This window comes from Cydia pomonella, chromosome 14 (genome assembly GCF_033807575.1).
Source record: "Cydia pomonella isolate Wapato2018A chromosome 14, ilCydPomo1, whole genome shotgun sequence".
Lineage (NCBI taxonomy): Eukaryota > Metazoa > Arthropoda > Insecta > Lepidoptera > Tortricidae > Cydia > Cydia pomonella.
The window spans coordinates 13,921,623-13,941,850 of record NC_084716.1 but is presented as its reverse complement, the minus strand read 5'-3'; the positions used below and the strand labels follow the sequence as shown (position 1 = coordinate 13,941,850).

The following is a 20,228-nucleotide window of genomic DNA, read 5'->3' as shown; positions in this document are numbered from 1 at the left end:
TACGTTTTGAATGGATTCATGAATGATACATCCAAAGGCTGCATTCGGTGAGACGAATGTGGTGGGAGGCATATCAGAATTACACCATTATCCCGGCATTTGTCAATAACATCAATATTTCGCGTATGGGTGAAGTGGCCATCTATAGTAAAAAAAAATTAAGGTTGCAATAGCGGTCATTGACTTGACCTTTATACCGAAATCGTAATGTTCTAGCGATAAATAATCTATCTATACAAAACTGTCGCAAAAATGTCATCCCTTGTGTTTCATAGTACAGGGAGCAGAAATCGCAAACCTAAAATAATAGAGTTGTGATTTTATTAGTACTCTTTCATAGAACAGAAAAAGGAATTAAGGTAAGTATTTGAAAAATATTTATATTTTTTATTGTTTAGCTATCGAACATAAGAAAGTAAAACGTAACCATACTCTATATGTTTAGGTATTCAAATAAAAGTAAACAAACAATTTTTACATTTCCGTGTAGGTATAGGCAGTTATAACATTTATTGGTTAACACTTTCGCGACTAGACAAAAAAGTGAGACATACTCCAAGGATCACTAGCACCCACTAGTTAGGTTCCGAAGTACCTATACCGATACAGACAGAGAAAAATAAGCTGGTAGTCTTCAATATATAAATAAGTATCACAACTAAAAGCGTATAACACCACCACGTACCACGAACAATTATCGAATGGTTCTAATTGCATTTTGGTTTACCTGTCGGGGGAGTTTTCAAAAACACCACGTCTAATGGGAAGATAAGACGTAAACAAGATAGCGCAGATAAAGTAACTACTTGTTTTTGTCAAAGAAGTTTCGAGTTTATTACTTGTGCATGAACATACTAATTACAATAACTTGTCAATGCTACATTGTACGTTTGTACTAAGTAGTAAAAGATAATCCCTGTAGATGCAGTGCCGGCCCGCTTTCTAAATGCATATATTGTTATTCATATTTTTGTGTCTAGTTCAAAATGTTATTTTCCATTATCTGGTTATTGGCTCCACGTTGTCTTTGAAATAACATTAGGTAGGTTTAGATAAAAAGATTTAAATTGCCTTGTCGCCAGACGATACTGGAAAAGTAAAATAAATATAATAAATAATATAATTAAAAGACATTTTTTGGATATATTTATAATTTATTCATAAATTTCTTCCTCAGAGCTGGAGCTATACTCTGAGCTCTCACTGGAGCTGTCTGTGACATTTATAATAAATTTGTCCATTGTCTTATCAATTGTGTGATCTAGGTCGCACATTTTTTTCTCCTCCTTTTTTACATGTTCCACACAGTTGGCCCATTTTTCTTTGGTGACTTGCTCGATTCCATCTTCTACAAGTTTTTTCAAGTCTTTAAAATTGAAGGTTGTGTTATTTCTGGCTACGTAACCTTTTATATCTGCCCATATTAATTCTATCGGGTTTAACTCACAATGATATGGAGGTAACCTCAACACCGTTATGTCTTTTTTTTTTGCCATTTCGTCAATCACGTAACTTTGGTATTTTTCCTTCACTGGATTTACTAGGTCCATTAACTCCTTTTTTACATATTTATCGTCATATAATATATTTTTGGATCGCAGCCAACCTTGAATATCTCCTTTTCTCCACTGCATGGTAGGTGTTCGCTCCTCTCGTCTGGAAAATAATTGCAAGTTAAGGACACACGTTACAATTTATGAATTCAATTTTAATTAAAGTGAATTTAAGTTACTGTAATATACCTGTATATATTTGTTATGAATAAATGTATACATATCCCTATAATTTTAATTAAATAATTTTTCATCAAGCGGTGAGGGCTATTGAACATCGAGAGTGATGGAGAGAAATCACGAGTGAATAGTAGTATAAAATCATGACTAAGAAGAAAATAAAGCTTTAAAAACCAATATTTGGTCGCTTGAAATTCGTTACAAAGTGTTAACACTCGTCATATTCACCTTGAATGGTAGCTTGCATTGTCTAAAACAATAACATCCTCTGGTTGCATTTTGGTTAAGACCTTTCCAAACCACTTCTCGAAGTGAGGTGCGTCCATATTTTCATGGTAGTCGCCAGTTTTTTTCGCCTCAAACACCCATTTACAATCATCTAAAAATCCCTCTTCATTGCCCACATGTACCACAATTAGCCTTTTCCCTTTTGATACCGGGTTTTTGGCTCCAATCGAAAGCCCTTCTTTGAATGCTTGTTTCGCGGATTTTATATTCTCGTCCACCCAAGTTTTTCCCACCGTGTGACCTAAAATACAAAGAATATATGAAATATACAGTTCTGTAAATAAATATAAATTATAATTGTTACATCTCCCAGCTCTTGTCTTAAAGGGTTTTATATGTTCTATAAGGGTTCCTAGTTGACTATTGTGGAGTCAAAACCAACGTGCCGGCCGGGCAATAAAACGAGCTAGAAAAGGGCACGTGGCCGGCCCGGAGATTTATGGCCCGGCCGGTACGTTCGTTTTGACTCCACAATAAGGAACCCTAAAAATAACACATGTTTCGTAATTGCACTTCTTAAGTACTGATACAGTGTCGCAACATTGGCTGCCTATTTGCTTTGAAACACGTAAAGTTAAATGTATAGAAAAATACATATCAGCATTCACCCAAGTCTCGTCAGTATAAAAAATCCGTCGGTTTTCCTCTCGAAACTGTTTTATTTGCTTTAAATATTTTATTCGCCATGAAACAATGTCTCCTCGGTCAATCAAAACACTTTTGCGATTTCGTTTCGTATATTTAAACTTTAAGTGTTTCATAATACGTCTCAATGACGTCATAGATAATGTGGGCAGAGATTCATGATCATTCACAGCTTGTTGAATTTTTTTTAGGGTTGGAAGTTCACCTTTTAGAAAAAAACTGTGAACTATTCTCCTGATTGCCGATTTATCCAAATTGTCAATTTTCTGAATCACGCTTGGGCGATCTCGTTTCCTTTCAGGTTCTGTTATTTTGTGAGTATCTCTGTACTCATTTAACACATTGTAAACAGACCTTTCATGTACTCCACACATTTCCGAAGTTAGTTTTACAAGGTCATGGTTGGACATGTACTTATCTTCGGGTTTTGTTTTTGTAACGTATTTAAAAACGTTAATAATAATTGACCGTTCCCCACTGCTAATAACTGTCTTCCGTCGTTTTGTTGTTGGCGACGTAAAAGGTATCTTGTCAGAACCTTGTTGAGGTTGGAATATATTTCGCCGACGACGACGTTTTTTGGATTCACCAGTAGATGGTCCAGCCTCTGGTTCCATGGATTCACTAGTAGATGGTCCAGCCTCTGGTTCCATGGATTTACTAGTAGATGGTCCAGGCTCTGGTTGCATGGATTCACCAGTAGATGGTCCAGCCTCTGGTTCCATACTTCAATCTCCGTAACAAGCGTAACGTAACACAACAAATAACGTAAACAAAACAAATAACAACGAACAACTTATTAACAAACTAAACAAACAACAAAAATCCGCAGTAATATTCCGAAAGTCGACTGAACGCAAGCGAGCCCGAATAAGGAATGACAAAATGGCGGACCGACGCCACCGACGGGACCGAGTGTGCCCCACCCCTGACTCTCGACACTCATAAAATGTAAGGCTGTGGTATCGCCGGCCGCGGATAGCTGAGTATTTAGCGGGTACTGCCGGCGGTGTTAGTGCTCAGTTGATGTTTTTATTATTAAAAATTACTTCATCTCCATGTAGAAATAAACAAACAGACTTAAACGTATTTAAGATTTATTTTTGGATGTAAAAATGACATATTATCATTAAATTAACACTTGCAATGACACCCGTACGCACCTAATGAGCTCTTGGCTCCATCCTACCCTGTATTATGATACACAAGCGATGAATTTTTTGCGACAGTTTTGTATAGATAGATGATTTATCGCTAGAAAATTACGATTTCGGGTTAGGGGTCAAGTCAATGACCGCTATTGCAACCTTAAATTTTTTTTACTATAAGATCAATATGACTGGACTCTCTTTAGATGGATGGACAGTGTTGATGAAATGAACAATCCATTGCGTAAATATGTGGGTTTGTATCCAGCCCGATTTGTGACACGCAAACTGAGATCCAGGTGGAGCACCATTTTTTAACTCTTCTTTCATGTTGACTCTGGGAAAAATGAATAAGGGTGGAACAAAGAAACCGGATGCACTCATGCACGTGACCAGAGTTATTAGGGCTCCCCGCTCCGCCGCCAACTTGCTTCTGTCCTTTTAGAGATAGAACTTTTTCCATTTTATGTTGAACAACAGTCACACCTGTCTCGTCAACGTTGTAGATTTTTGTTGGATCGAAATTAATTTTGGGCAATTCAGCCTCCAAGATATTATTAAACTGGTCCACTTTCTCCTTTGAAAACCCTTTGGCTCGATTAGCAGATGTAGCTTGAGGTGTCCTAAAAGACAACTGGGGATTCCTTTTTAGAAATTTCCTCATCCACTTCCGGCCTGCAATCTTCCTCTCCGCATTAAACTGATGCGGCAGTCCATTCTTTATTGCCAATTGGAACGCCAAAGCACGAATGTCAGAAGCTCGTAATCCATAAAATCTCACCATATCGGCGGTGAGGTTGTTGTCGGCGATATTGGCGGTCTCAAGGTTGCTTACCAGCGCATCATATTCATCTGGCAGTCCGCTCAGCAGTAGTTCCACAACTTCTTTGTCTTCTATATTGTCAATGTCTGCTAATTGATGCACGAGGGACATCACCGCTTCCAGGTGACGGGACATGCAATTAAATTGCTTGTATTCCATACGATGCAGCTGCCGTAATAGCAGCACGCGCCTGTAGAGACCTTTGTTCTCGAACACCGTTTTGAGGTTATCCCATGCTTCCTTTGCAGTAGTCGCCTGTCGGATATGTTGTAGGCACGCGGTCGACACACTGAGGCCGATGCGAGCTAATGCTCGTTTGACGTGCGAGGGCTTCCATTCCACAGTCTCCCACAAACCGTCGAGGGTGAGAAGCATCCGGATCTGGTACTTCCACGTCTGATAGCTTTCAGAGCCACGGAGCTTTTCAATCGATTGGCTGGAGTAGCTCGGAGAGTGATTCAACTCGGAGGCCATGATAAATGCGCTTACCGGCGATCTCAGGTTGAACCCACGTGGCGATGGCATGACGACAAAAAACCAAAATGTGACTGTGCCCAGAACCTATTGTGCAGAACCGAGGTTCCGCGGGGCAGTGGAATAAAATAGTCACAGCTTGAAGACAGTAAATTATTCTTTATTGATTAATGTCGCAGCACTTACATTATAACGGTTGTGATTGAAAAATAAGAGGCTACGTGTCCGACCGCGGGCAATGTCAAAGCCAAAGAGAGAGAACAAAGTGAGCAGTGATACAGACTAAAAACATGTTAAGCGTCATACACACATGCGTAGAAAGGTTGGTATTATTAAGGGTGTTAATACAAGATTCAATTTTCTAACACCTGTGCCTAACAAAGAATTGTGTTCATACTTCACTCAGCCACTCTTGTTTTATTATAAAAGTTGTATTGGGGTGAATCAACTTTTTTTGTTTTGTTATCCTGTCCCGTTGTCCAAGGGACAACAGTGGCACAGTTTGTTTGAAGAGACGTTGTATGCCGTTCTATTAACATGCTTAGTAGGGGGCCCATTATCGACATTGGTTAAAACGACCACAAAAACGCAAGTTTAATACATTTAAGTACCATAAAATCAGTATTTTAATGAACTTTTGTCCCCTGGACAACTAATCGTAACCATGGCAACGAGTGACGCTAAAAAGTTGATTCTCCCATTGAGTAACCGGTATTAAAAATTTGGCACATCCAATATTATAAACAACACCCCTAACAGACCATTGGTCAACTTTATGCCAATGCAATAGGATTGACAAATGGTAAATTAACTTTTTTGCCGATGGTATCTATCACGTCACAACTTTTGCAATAAATAGACTCGCCGAGTAGAGTATGGACACAAGTCTTTACTATAGTTAAAGTCAGGCTAAATCTACCAAAAATGCTGCTGTGTTTTTTTATGATTATGAGTAGGTGGTCTAATATTCACTTCATCATATATTTAAGAGTTAGACTCTTGTCGGTGGAGCGATTTCCATGTGTGTCGGTCCTCTGCCTTCTCATTGACAGCCTGATACGACACGACGTTGAGTTTTTCCTTTACTTGCTCTATGTAGGTTCTCCTTGGTCTCCCCCTCCGTCTCCTTGCTTCAACTCTCCCTTCAATTATGTTCTTGATATATTCGTCGTGTCGTAGCAGGTGTCCAAGCATCTTTCCTCTTCTATTTTCTATGGTTCTCAACAGACACTTCTTTTCATGCGTAAAACCTCTTCATTTGTTTTCTTCTCCATCCAACTGACCTTTGCCATTCGCCGCCAGCACCACATCTCAAAAGCCTCCAGCCTTTCCCTATCACGTTGCCTCATTGTCCACGTTTCGCTTCCGTATAGTGCTATGCTCCAGATGTACACTTTTATGAGCCTCTTGCGTATATTGCCTGATAATCGGGCTTTAAATAGGCACTTTTTTGTGTTAAAAGCTTTTTTAGCCATCGCTATTCTGGTGGTAATACCTTGTGAACATCTGGAGTCACTAGTAATTATGCTGCCTAAATATTTAAATGATTTGACCTGTTCTATGGTACTATTATTTAAAATTATCGGATTTTGTCTTTGGTGTTTATTTGAGGTATTTTTTTTCGAATTCTGTTTTGAAGTTGTAAGTATCTTAGTTTTGTTTATGTTAATTTTTAGGCCAAACTCGTCAAAGACTGTGTTCATTTCATTAAGTAATTCTTCAAGCTGCTTTGATGAAGATGCGAGTGCAGCGATGTCGTCAGCAAAGCGTAAACTGTGTGTTTTTTCCATTAAATTTTACTCCTCCTGTTCCAGTCTCTACGAGTTTCCTGATAGCACCCTCTATGAAGATATTAAAAATAAGTGACGAAAGTGGACAACCTTGCCTTACCCCTTGCTGGATTTTTGCTTTCCTTGTCTCCTCTCCTATTTCTATAGTAGCTTCTTGATTTTTATAGAGTTCAAAAATTACTTTACGGTCTTTGTAGTCTAGTCCAGCTTCTTTTAAAATTCTAAGCATACTTTTCCAATTGACTTTGTCGAAGGCCTTTTCTAAATCTATAACTGCTATATATCTATTCTGATTTAATTCCATTCTTCTATCTATAACCATTCGTAAGGCAAATATTGCCTCTCTTGTCCCTCTTTTTTGACAAAATCCATATTGATCGGCGCTTAAATATTCCTCTGTTCTGGATCTTAGTCGGTTTTGAATAATTTTTAATAATATTTTACTGGCCTGTGATATTACGCTTAAGGTTCTATGTTCTTCACATTTTTGCGTATTTTGTTTTTTGGCAATGCAATTATTTTCGAGGTAAGGTAATCTGTAGGAATAGTTCCAGTGATATGGGCAGTGATTTTATAAATTTCGTCTTTGAGCAGATCACTATTTGCGTATTTTATAAACTCTATATAAATCTTGTCATTTCCTGCAGCTTTCCCGGTTTGTAAACTATTCTGTGCGTAATTAAATTCTCTCCTCATTATACACGGGCCTAAAACATCCAAGTCTACTTCTTCTTTTCGTCCAATGTCGTCGTCATTTAACCCTTCGCCTTTGTATAATTCTTCTATATACCTTTGCCAGCGTTCTGCTACTTCTTTATTATCTAATAATATATTACCCGTTTCATCTAGTATAACAGTACTCTTGTTTTGTAGTATCTTTCTAATTGTCGTATAATACTATAGGCTTGGTTCATATTTCCCTTTCTCATGAAGTCTTCTATCTTATCACAGTTATTAACTATTTCTCTCTCTTTTGCGTTTCTGCACATCGTTGTAATTCTATTTGTAAGTTTCCTATAATTACATAAACTTTCCCTATCCGTCTTATTTTTATATTTTCTTCTGTCTATCATTAAGTCCATTATTTCCTTAGTAAGCCATTCTTTCCTCGGTGAAATCTTTTCTTTTTCTAAGCATTCTTCTGCAGTATTTATAATTATGTCACGAATATTATTCCATCTTAATTCTATATTAATATCGTGTTTACTATTATATATATATATATATATATATATATATATATATATATATATATATATATATATATATATATATATATATATATATATATATATATATTTATAATCTTCTAGTTTATTACCTATTCTATTACTAAATTGCACTTTGCCATTACTGTTCTTATCTTTAAGTTTGATGAGATCCACAATCTTTGGTTTTCTTTTTCGTTTATTTTTCTTTACTTCTAAGTTATATGTCGTAATCAATAGATTATGGTCGGTATTTAAAATCTGCTCCTGGTAGTGTTTTACATAATTGCACTTGAGATCGATATTTGTTTTTACATAATATGTAATCTTATCTGATATCTCCCAATGTCTCCTGGCATTTTCCATGTATATAATCTACGTTGCGGTTGTTGAAATATTGTATTACTAATGAATAAATTATTTTCCTTACAAAATTGCACTAACCGGTCTCCCCTCTTGTTCCTTTTGCCTAATCCAAATTTTCCTACAATATTATCCTGTACTCCTTTTCCTACTACCGCATTGAAATCTCCCATAATTATCAAATTGTCATTATCTTGCACTGCATCCAATATTGTGTCTAAGTTATCGTACATTTTTTCAATTTCATCATCAGGATGACTCCCGGTTGGCATATAAACCTGTATAGTATAATAACAAGATCATTGGGCTGTGATTTTATTTTTTACCGCTGTAATTCTGTCATTATAATGTATGGTGTTCTCCACTTGGTTTCCCCATTTCTTGTTCAAAATTATTGCGGTACCATTAGAACCCTGCTATTCTCCTGTACATATTATTCTGTATCCGTCACTCCAATAATCAGCACTATTCCCCCATCTGGTCTCGCATAAACCTAATATTTCTATACCTAGTCTTTTCATTTCCAGCTTCACCTCTTCTAATTTACCTTGAGGCAGCATCGTCCTCATATTCCACGTTCCGATTTTACAAGGGTTCCGCAGGATGACGACCGAGTCAGCCTTGCCCCTGACCCTGCCGGACTCGGACCGCCACGGCATGTTTCTTCTTGGAAGCCCGTTGTCAAGAACCATTAACTCATTATTTTCCATTCAAATTTGCTCCAAATTAGGGATTTGCAGTGTAGTGGTTTCCCCCTTGCCTTCCACACCGCAGTTTAGTAGCCGAATTGGTGTTCGCCTCTTAATGTCCAGTCAAGGGCTTTACTAGATACTCTATCCTCAGCCCCCCGCCAGTACTGATACCACTGCTGTCTGGCATCAGGGGAATGCATATTTAATGGCGGCATTGACTCGCCATGTCGTAGAATATTAACTATACAGATGTAAAATATACATTGTTTGGCTGTTAAATTTAATAGACATGTGTAATATATCTCTCAATCACGAAATTCATAAACAACTAAATTACCTACGTGTTTTACAAATGGTAGACTTTAAAAGTAAAATAATACGAGAAATAAAATCAAACGCTTTATTATTGGTTTTCTAAATAATGATAATTATAAAGCATCTTCAAATTATTTAAAGTATATCAAGAACAGTATGAATTAAAGGGTCTAGCAGGCTAGGCTAACAAGTTATGTTTGATGCTTGCCAACTCGAAAATAGATTTTTTTGACAGCATGAAGTACTTGTAAAGTATTGTCTTGTTGTTGAGGTCCCAGAGTACATAGTATCGAAGTCTATAGTCAGCAAGTGAAATCCTGTGGGTTTCTTTAAACCAGGATATTGCGCCATATTAGTACATTACGATACGAGTGGCGAACACTACCGAAGGGAGTGTTTTAAATCGACACGAGTTGCGAATTACCTATTCGCACATGTATCGTACAACATTTTACAGTACATATGGTCCTTTAAATGTTCGACACAGTAACGTAATATGTTAATTTTCGCACTAGTGCTATAAAGTAGCACCATATGTATTGTAAATTCTGTTACAGTCTTGTTTTTTGTTTCTGTCTATGTTTTGTACTAGTCTTCCATTTTTGTTCAAGTAGTTACCACGGCTCAGTTGACGTTTTAACCCAAGCCACGTCGTCCAAAACGTCCTCTGAGAAGGAAAAAAGTTATACCTGCTCATATTTATAAATACAATGCTATATACGTAGGTAATGATGTGTATATAGCATAAGCATAAGCAAATAAACGGATTATCTATCTATCATAAGGATGTAAATACTTTATTTAGCGTAATCACACGCAAACAGATCTTAAATAACTTTTTTTTAAACATAGTTTTTTATATTTGACTTAGGGCCAGTTGCACCAAACCACCTGCTAACGTAAGCACAGTTCGCTAAATTTTAACGCTTACGTGGGGGTCTTAACGATTGCTAAATAAAATGCGTTGCACCAACTATAAAATAACAGAATGTCGTCGCTAATCGTGAGGCCATACTATGAACGCGTTCCTACCAAAATTTTTATGGTAGAATTATTTTTTCATATAGCAACCCAGTCATAAATGTCAGAGTTGTCAAATTTTTCAACAACGAGAAAACTTTTGTAGGCGCGAACTAATTTCTTTTCAGGTTTTAAATCTAAATACTACACAAGTTATGCCATGCCAATCTTCTATATATTTATGATTATATTAAAAACAATGTATCTTCATGGCACTTTAAAGTGAAACTGCTGACTACGATTGTTCAGTGGCCAAGTGCTTTCCAAGCTGCAAAGCCGAATCAAACAAGGAGCTGCATTGCCCGGTAAGTTATCTTATTCGTTTAATACGTATCCCTAACTACTTTCAGAGCCCTAAGCACAAGGAATTACCTACGCTACCTACTAATACCGACAGTTGGGGCAACATTTCCAATTACATATATTGTTGACACAATAATACATAAACATAACTGTTAGTTCTGTTAGTAGCAGATATTCAAGTTACTTTTGTACTTTAATTTAAACCTGCTTGATCTAAGCATTTTCTTTTTGCCAATGGTTGAAACGGATCACAATATATTTTTATGCACAATAATTTCATGTTACTTTCTTTTCAGGTTTGATATACACCATTTGATATGGAATACAAGATGAAAGTTACACACAAGTGAATCGATTCAAGAAATCAAAGAATCATACACTAGATTAACTGGAAAAACTTGTTGCGAAAAATAAAGTATTATAAATGATATCTGAATTTAATTTTTGATAATAAAATACATTTTTAGTTACCTTATCTTACTTTATTTTCCATCTTACACTAAATCCTTTTTAGGTAGTGACTAATGGAGGTAAAAGGTTATCCGGAGAGAAATCAACAACTCATTGACATATAATATATTATTTCACAATTATATTTAAGTGCCTACTTATTATATTTTCTGTCATACTGGTGACTTCACTTGTTTATTCCAACTATTATTTATTTTTTTCTTTATTGGGGTGATCATGATATAAATCATTTATGAAACATGCATGGGCTGTTGAAAAACTGGTATGGGTAAAACAAATAAAATCAATCTGAGGGCCTTTTATTATGGGTTTACACATTCTCTAAAGTATGTTGTAATGCTCTTTTGTAAATTAAGACCTATGGATTATATTTTTACTAATTAACTGTTATGTTATTTCCAATACATGGCTAGGGTTACATACAATTGTTACATTGTAATTTATTTATATGCGACTTCACTTTATGACTGGTTGAATACAAGTAAAATTCAGGTGACAGAAGGGAGGCCATATTATATTTTATCTAACCCAGGTATTGGCTGTTATATTTATAAATGTTATCCAGTATGAAAGGAAACAATTAAGATGGTCAGCTCTTTATCATTTGTCACCATGCCTGTCATGTTCTAACAAGTATGTATGTGCAAAAGTGACAGGCATAGTGACAAGTGGATAAAAATGGAACCATGCTGCCACCGCAGGTTATACCTATTAAACTACTTAGTTGTTCTCATGTATATTCGATATTTCCAGAAGAATTACTTTATTAGGCTCGGAGGCCACTATTGTCTAGACACAGTAAGAGATCCTTTGGCGTAGTATCAAGGTAAGTATGTCAGGGCATGCCGAGGCATCCCTCACACAAACAAATGCTAAGAACATCTGGCATTTCTAAGACTCTGTGGTAAACCTGAAAATTCCAGAGGGATACCTTGACATTCAAAAGCAGAGCTCAATGTGTAGGGATGCCTCGGCAATATGCTGAAGGACGCCCTGCCATGCCATGTTGCTAACGGGTGCGGGACCCTATAATAGGTATAATGTAATAATTGAAGATAAGAGATACCCAGGTAGCCCACACTCAAAATAAATGTAGATTTTTGGAGCTGTTAATGGTTAAATCTAATTGTAACTTTGTATTCTAATAAATATTAATTTAAATATAAATATCACCATAAATAAAACTGTTTTAGTTAATTACTTGCAAAGTTGTTGTTTCTAGGGTTAATGAATAAGATATGTTGTAAAAGCAAATAAAACACAAGCAAGTATGTATGAATTGAAGTATTATAATCAGTTTTACATTAGGTACACATTTTGCCCACTTATATATAACCTATTATGCCGACTGGTCTGGAATTGTCCAATACATTTTCTTCGCACTAAAATACTTGATTTCATATGTAGCATCTTGTTTTGTGTGATTTTATAGTTATAAATATAGTTCACTTCTCTTCTGGGTTACGATTTTCAGAGGCCGACTTTGTATATGTTTATAGTTGTCATCTCGCTGTTTTCGAATATCATAGTTAGTCCACTAATATTTCCAAGGGATATAACATTCTTATCTTGATTCCAATAAACAGAGAGCGTTTTAAATTGATTTTAATGACCAGTCTGTCGATAAATAGTGTTCATTACATGCCGTCGAGTTTCACTTTATGGGACGTATTTGTTAACCTGTGATAGCATCAATCTGGTCTTATCCTCAACTTAAACTCATTCTGCACTCGATTTCAATTTAAAACACACCTTTTCTTTGAATATCCGGAACAAATTAATGTATTTTATGAAACACAAGTAGTCTCGCAACTAAAATGACATTTAAAACCATTATGTCAACTATCACACGTTTTTGCGTTTAGATATTTCCACCTTTTTATTGTTATAAATATATTTTTAATAATTTACATTACTTTTTACTCAAATTATTTAATAATCAAACATAAATTCGTGAAATACGGACGATTTCCAAAAAGCGCCGCCATATTTATCGAACGACTTTGCTGTTAACCAGTGCTCTACCACCGGTTAAAGGCAGCGTAACTTTTTAACGGACACATAGCGTGGTGCAACCCAAATATGCAGTTAGCATTCGCTAGCGCCATATTTACACATGATCAGTACATCAAATGGGCATGGTGCAACTGGCCCTTAGTGTTAGCGCTGTGGCAACACCGCTAGTTTTTCTACAACCAATGATTGATGGAGATGCGGCTCCAATCTGCCATCATAGACGACAGAACGGCGGCCAACCAGAGAGCGCGATGCCAGCGCCGAAGTTTCGCATATGAGACGCATCGACGTGCACCGCGACCCGAGCATCGACCTCTTGCATCTTAACCACTGAACTGAACGCGCGTGGCCTAGACAAAGAACCTGTAGTAACGTCTTGTAATACACCATTAAAATAATGGTACTTCTTTAAACACTTGTCTTTTATTTAAATAGCGTAATAACGCGCTAACATTTGGCGACCGCGGACAGGACACGCGCGGAATATTATAAGCATTTTTCCAGTGCCTGAGCAAAAGCCGCCATATTGGGACGCTGTGGGCCTGGAGCCGACGCCGACGCAAATCGCCAGCGACCATCACCGCCAGCCATCGCCGCCAGAAGTACAGCCCGAAGACCAAGGAGGGACGGCAGCGGCGACTGGGACCGAATCGGAATAACGACGAACGACGGCGCCTAGCAACAAGGCGGCAGCGCGTGGCGGCCGGCGAAACGAGGGAAGTGCCGTGAGGGGTGCCCGTTCCTTTCCTGTTTCTTTCCTTGTTTAATCCTACACCTTTTTCTTTAACTTAACTTAAATCCCTTGTCCAAAAATTGCATCGTAAATTTAAAAACTTGAACATTCCTAAACTCAGTGCATTGACCTTTACTTAACCTTACATGACAACTGACTTTAAACTTAAAGAACATTGAATTCCCTTCTTAAAAGAGTGCTTATTGTGTATTAATTGCCTTCATTTGTGTTTTACTTTCAGAATAGTTCTTCAAAGTGTGACAATCGTGTGTGAACTCGTAAATTTCTAACCTCTTAAGCCACGTTTGCATATACCTACTGTTAACTTTATTTCTGCTTAAAACGCCTATCGGGGCTTTCTTAATTACATAAACTACTGTGAAGTGCTATTATACATTCCAATTTTAAAGACGTACTTTTTTGTAAAACCAGTGAGATTGCATGTGCATCTTTTTATTTCGTGAAGAAACCGTTTTGACCACGCATTTACGCTCAATTCTTTTGCACTTAAGGACCCACACGTGTGTTCTTTTAAAATTTCACTTAAATTGTAACCCAATTACTTTCGCCAACCTAATCAGTTTTCTTTCTAACTTCACCCCTGCTTGCATCCTGGTTGTGTTCGCATATGCACATATTCGTTTGCACGATTTCAGTGGACAACCTGTCGAAGTGCGTGCCGCGTGCCACGAATATACCGTGCCACGCACACTGCTGTCACCACGTGGCAAGTTATCCAGTGTCAAAGCCGCATGCTGCTGCTACACGCCAAGTGCACCTCTGCGTAGCTGTTGAAGTCAAATAAGGGGCGTAAGCTGTTTTGCCAATTTTTATTTTCTTACGTGGATGACTTTAAACTTTGATTTAAAATAAAATTTTATTGTTAGACGTGCTAGCTCAGCTAAAAACATAATTCAACATGGCTGAAGCTACAAAAAGCGAAGCTCTTCTGGCAGAACTACGTGTTAAACGTGGCTCAATAAAGGGTCAGGTTTCTAAATTCCGTGGTTACTTAAGTACAATCAAAGATGATGAAGTGTTAACCGGTGTTAAAGTCAATGAGCTGACCTTAAGATTAAATAAAGTTATAGAGTTATCCACGCGCCTTGACGAGCTGCAAACTTCGATAGAAGTAACTAACTCTGATAATCTTGAAAGTGAACTTTCAGAACGGGACATCAATGAGACCCATATTAACTCGGCTATAGCTACAGCTCAGAGTATACTTGAACGCTCTCAGGCTCTAAAAACATCACCAGAAGCTTCTGTCAAAACCTGTATCTCAGGCGGCTGTAACTCGGAGCATCTCGGCTTCAAGCTTCCTCAAATTAAAATCTCAAAATTTGATGGCTCTTATTATAAATGGATGGAATTCAAAGACCTTTATGAATCTTTAATTCATAATAATGAACATATTAAGCCCATCCATAAATTCCATTATTTGAGTTCCTATCTTGAAGGAGAGGCCTCACGAGTCATAGCAAATTTAGAAGTTTCCACTGACAACTATACTGAAGCCTGGAAACTGTTGTGTGACAGGTTCAGTAACAAAAGGCAACTAATTACTAACCACTTAAATGCTTTATTTAATTTAGACCCCATACAAAGAGAATCTGATAAATCTTTAAGATTTTTGAGTGACCATGTTACTAAAAACCTCCGGGCCCTTAAAACATTGGGCCAACCAACGGAACACTGGGATACAATGCTAGTTCATTTGTTATCTGCAAAATTGGATACCAATACTAATTCAAAATGGGAAGAGCATAGAAACACTCTTAAAGAATGGCCAACACTTGATGATTTTAGGGAATTTCTAAAGAATCGTGCAGACATTTTAGAAAACCTATACCGCTCAAAGCGGGACAAACAAGCTAACCACAAGCCAGAGCCTGTGGCTATTAAAACTTTATTTAAACATGATAAAAACATAAAAACTTTCATGATTTCAGAAAAACAAAGTGACCACAAGGGTCGGCCGTGCGTCGTGTGCCATGGTGATCACAGGGTGTATGACTGCCCAACCTTTAGAAAGATGTCAGTCGACGAGCGCTGGTCACGGGCGTCCAGTCTGAAGCTGTGCCATGTCTGCCTCCGACCGGACCATGAGACCCGTGCATGCAAGTTAAATGGCTGTCGCGTATGTAGAAGACGACACAATACATACTTACACAACACACCAAATAACACTTCTTCTAGTGGAGCTAGCAAGGAACAGACAGTTCAGGCAACCAATAGTGCTATGGGAGATGTCGCTTGCTCCTCCACTATGCTAACTTCTGACAGTGCAGAGGTGCCAAACACCTTCACTGCTAATACTTTGCTTACCAATAGTGAAGCACTACTTTCGACAGCTCTAATTGAAATAGTTAACCCTTTCAATAATAAAAAAGAGACTGTTAAGTGTCTCTTAGATAGCTGTTCGCAATCGAACTATCTTACTGAAGCATTAAGACAACGTTTGCAACTTGATCTTCAGCCTCTAACTGCCTCAAATGTTACAGGAATAGGAAATACCCCTCTGACCTATAAGCCTGTACGTTGTGCAGCCCATATTAAATCTAAATTAAGCGATTTCAATGCTAATCTTGACTTTCTAGTTTTAGACCAAATAACTGATCGCTTCCCACAGAAATATGTTGATGTTAGTCACCTTAACTTACCTGCTTATATACAACTTGCAGATCCAACCTTTAATGTTCCAGCCCAAATTGATATGCTGTTGGGAGTGGAAATGTTTTGGGCAATAGTAACAGGTGCTGCAAAAACATTGCCAACGAGCAAGCGCACCTACCTAATCCCATCTAAACTTGGGTGGCTTGTAGCTGGCCCGGTAGAGGGAGCTACTACGCATATAAACACATCAACCACGCGTAGTCATTTTTGTTTAGCTGATCTGTCGACCCAGATGACAAAGTTTTGGGAGACAGAGGAGCTGCCGCCAGAGGCAGACTCCATCAAAAATGGGATTGAGTTCGACTCTCATCCTATAGAAAAACATTTTGTGGACAATACCTATCGCCAATCTGACGGCAGATTTGTAGTGCGTTTACCTTTAAAAGACACACCAGACTGCTTAGGCAACACATTTAACATAGCTAAGAAGCGCTTACTTAACTTAGAAAAGCGTTTTAGTAAACAACCTGAGCTTAAATCAATGTACGTTGATTTTATAAATGAATATAGAGATTTAGGGCATCTGTCGGAGTCTAGGCAATGTTATACAGCCAACCACCTCCCTCATCACCCGGTGATGAAGGAGAGTGAATCTACTCGCTTAAGAACTGTATTCAATGCTAGTTGCCCAACCTCCTCTGGATATTCTATCAATGATATCCAGCTGGTAGGACCTAATATCCAAAACTCTCTGTTCGATATATTGCTTAGATTCCGTCAATACAGGTATGTGCTCTCCGGTGACATAGAAAAACAGTACAGGCAAATTTTAATGAATGAACTAGACAGAAACCTACAAGTGATTCTATGGCGCGAAGACGAGCACTTACCTATACGCTCTCTCACTTTAAATACCGTTACGTATGGCTTTGCTTCATCGAGCTGGTTAGCGGCTCGATGTTTGTGGCAGTTAGGGGCTGAGAGCAAGGATCCTTTGGTTAGGACCATTATACAAAATGACTTTTACTGTGATGACTTATTAACAGGGGCAGACTCTGAATCAGAGCTGCTTCAAATACAAGCTGGCGTCTCACAGTCTTTAGCCTCTGGTTGCTTTAATCTGCGTAAATACCGTTCAAATTCAAACGCGTTACTAAAGTCAGATTTCATTAATCAAGATGATCATCTAGCTTTGAGTCAAGCCTGTCAGACACTTGGACTGGGGTGGCAACCTAGCCAAGATATATTAAATTTTTCAATTAAAAATGATCACTCTGATGAAAAGGCCACAAAAAGAACAATTTTATCTAAAACCTTCCAAGTATTTGATCCCTTGGGTCTTTTAAGCCTATGTACAGTCAAACCTAAAATATTAATACAAACTTTGTGGAAAGAAGGCAAATCTTGGGACGAACCAGTTTCTCCTGAAATACAGCGAATCTGGTCTCGATTTATTAAAAATTTGCATCACATTAAAGCACTCAGTATACCTAGATATGTATTGTGCGAGGCACCCTCCACAATAGAGTTGCATTGCTTTTCTGACGCTGCAGAGACTGCATATGCAGCCTGCATTTATGTAAAAACTATTTCTGACACGGGTGAACAACAAGTCCACCTGTTGTGTGCGAGAGACAGAATAGCTCCAATCCGGCGCACAAGCATACCGAAATTAGAATTAGCTGGATGCTTGTTAGCGGCACAAACATATGCAGCCGTAGTAAGAGCCTGGAGGCGTCCTGTCTCTCGCACTATATTCTGGACTGACTCTAGCTGCTGCCTGGCTTGGCTAAAGACAGACAGAGCCAACTTAAAACGTTTGTAGCAAACAGAGTGGCCGCTATAGCCAGTCTCACGTCCGGAGCCACCTGGAGACATGTGCCTACAAAAGAAAATCCAAGTGATCTTGCAACACGTGGTGTGGATCCACAGCATGTCTCTGGGAACGCTCTGTGGTGGGGGGGCCCCGAGTTTCTATTAAAGCCTGAAAAGGAATGGCCAGAGCTAAACTCAGTAGAATCGGAGGTCTTGCATGAACTCAAAGTAACGTCTATGCTAACAAGCATCGACAATGAACCATCTATCATAGATTTTGATAGATTTTCAAAATATAAAAGGCTACAACATACTGTGGCTTATGTGCGCCGTTTCATAAATAATTGTAAGCCTAGCCTGCCCAAACTAACTGGCTCGCTATCGTCACAAGAACTTACAGACTCTTTACATACTTTAGTTAAAATTGCACAACAGCAGTCATTTGCCTCTGAACTTGAAACGATGCGCAAAGGTCACAGGTTGAGTCCTAGATCACACGTTATAACCTTGAACCCATTTATTGACTCACAAGGCCTCTTGAGAGTCGGGGGAAGGCTAGATGCTTCAGATTGTAGTTATGAACAGAAGCATCCCATGTTGTTACATGCTAAACACACACTAACCAAACTCATTTTTACACATGAACACATACGTCTCCTACATGCAGGACCACAGCTATTGCTATGCTCAGCGCGGGACTTGATATGGCCGGTCGGAGGCAGAAACCTCGCGAGAAGCACGGCCCACAATTGTGTCACTTGTAAAAGAATCGCTGGCCAAACTTTAAAAAATATAATGGGCAATTTACCAGCGCAACGCTTAAATGCTGATTTTTCATTCACGTCAACAGCTGTAGACTTAGCCGGTCCTTATTTAATAACAGATCGCCGTGGGCGTGGATGTAAAATCACGAAATGTTATCTGTGTCTATTTATATGTTTAAGATATAAATGTGTTCACTTAGAGGCTGTGAGCGACTTGTCTAAAGATGCATTTGTGCTAGCACTCCGCAGATTTATCGCCAGGCGCGGCAAACCTGCGGAGCTGTTTTGTGATAATGGTAGAAATCTAGTAGCTGCAGCTAAAGAAATAAATGATTTCTTTAAATTGTATGAAAACGATATATCTGAATTTGCAGCTGGTCAAGGTATGAAATTTAAATTTGCACCAGCTTATGCACCTAACTTTAATGGCTACGCTGAGGCCGGCATTAAAAGCGCCAAATTTCACCTCAAACGAATTTTGGGTAACACACATCTCACCTTTGAAGAGCTTTCGTCTCTTTTTAGCCAAGTGGAGGCAATTTTGAACAGTAGGCCTCTCTGCCCACTCTCCTCCTCCCCTAATGACTTTTACCCCCTTACTCCCGGGCACTTTCTCATTTGTAGGCCGCTCACGTCGCTGCCGTCGCCGCCCCTGCAGGACCGGAACCCGAACCGCCTGGACCGCTACCTGAGGCTGGAGCAGCTGCGGCAACACTTCTGGAAGCGTTGGTCGGCCGAGTTCGTGTCCCTGCAGCAGCAGCGCTACAAGTGGCGCGAGAGGCAGCGCGATCTACGGCTGGGAGAACTCGTACTCATCAAGGAGGAAGGCTTGCCGCCGTTGCTATGGCGCATGGGCAGAGTCGTCAAACTATATAACGGAAAGGATGGCGTGCCACGCGTTGCAGACATCAATATCGCTAGAGGGATAGTCAAGCGAGCGCTCAACCGAATGTGCCCGCTGCCTGTACAACAGAGAGAGTCCTGAAAGATGGATCTTTCAGCGCCCCGGAG

At 38.6% G+C, this 20,228-nt stretch overlaps 1 protein-coding gene and 1 long non-coding RNA gene across 2 annotated transcripts; one reads left to right on the top strand and one right to left on the bottom strand.

The window, feature by feature from the left end:
* Positions 1 to 1,154: 1,154 nt before the first annotated feature.
* On the bottom strand, positions 1,155 to 4,230 carry LOC133525293 (uncharacterized). The gene is made up of 3 exons (XM_061861579.1): positions 2,464 to 4,230; positions 1,962 to 2,361; positions 1,155 to 1,656 (listed from the first exon to the last, which is right to left on the bottom strand). The coding sequence occupies exons 1-3, from the start codon at positions 3,389 to 3,391 to the stop codon at positions 1,155 to 1,157; spliced, it is 1,830 nt and encodes a 609-aa protein (XP_061717563.1). The 5' UTR covers positions 3,392 to 4,230.
* Positions 4,231 to 10,343: 6,113 nt separating this feature from the next.
* On the top strand, positions 10,344 to 11,277 carry LOC133525000 (uncharacterized). The gene is made up of 2 exons (XR_009800504.1): positions 10,344 to 10,804; positions 11,099 to 11,277. It is a non-coding gene; the product is annotated as an uncharacterized LOC133525000 (long non-coding RNA).
* The last annotated feature ends 8,951 nt before the right edge of the window (positions 11,278 to 20,228 follow it).

Coding starts and splice junctions, on each gene's coding strand:
- LOC133525293 (XM_061861579.1), bottom strand. CDS start 3,391: ATGGAACCAGAGGCTGGACCATCTACTGGTGAATCCATGCAACCAGAG. Junction 2,362..2,463: donor AACGAACGTACCGGCCGGGC/CATAAATCTCCG, acceptor GAACCCTTATAG/AACATATAAAACCCTTTAAG. Junction 1,657..1,961: donor AATGCAAGCTACCATTCAAG/GTGAATATGACG, acceptor ATTATTTTCCAG/ACGAGAGGAGCGAACACCTA.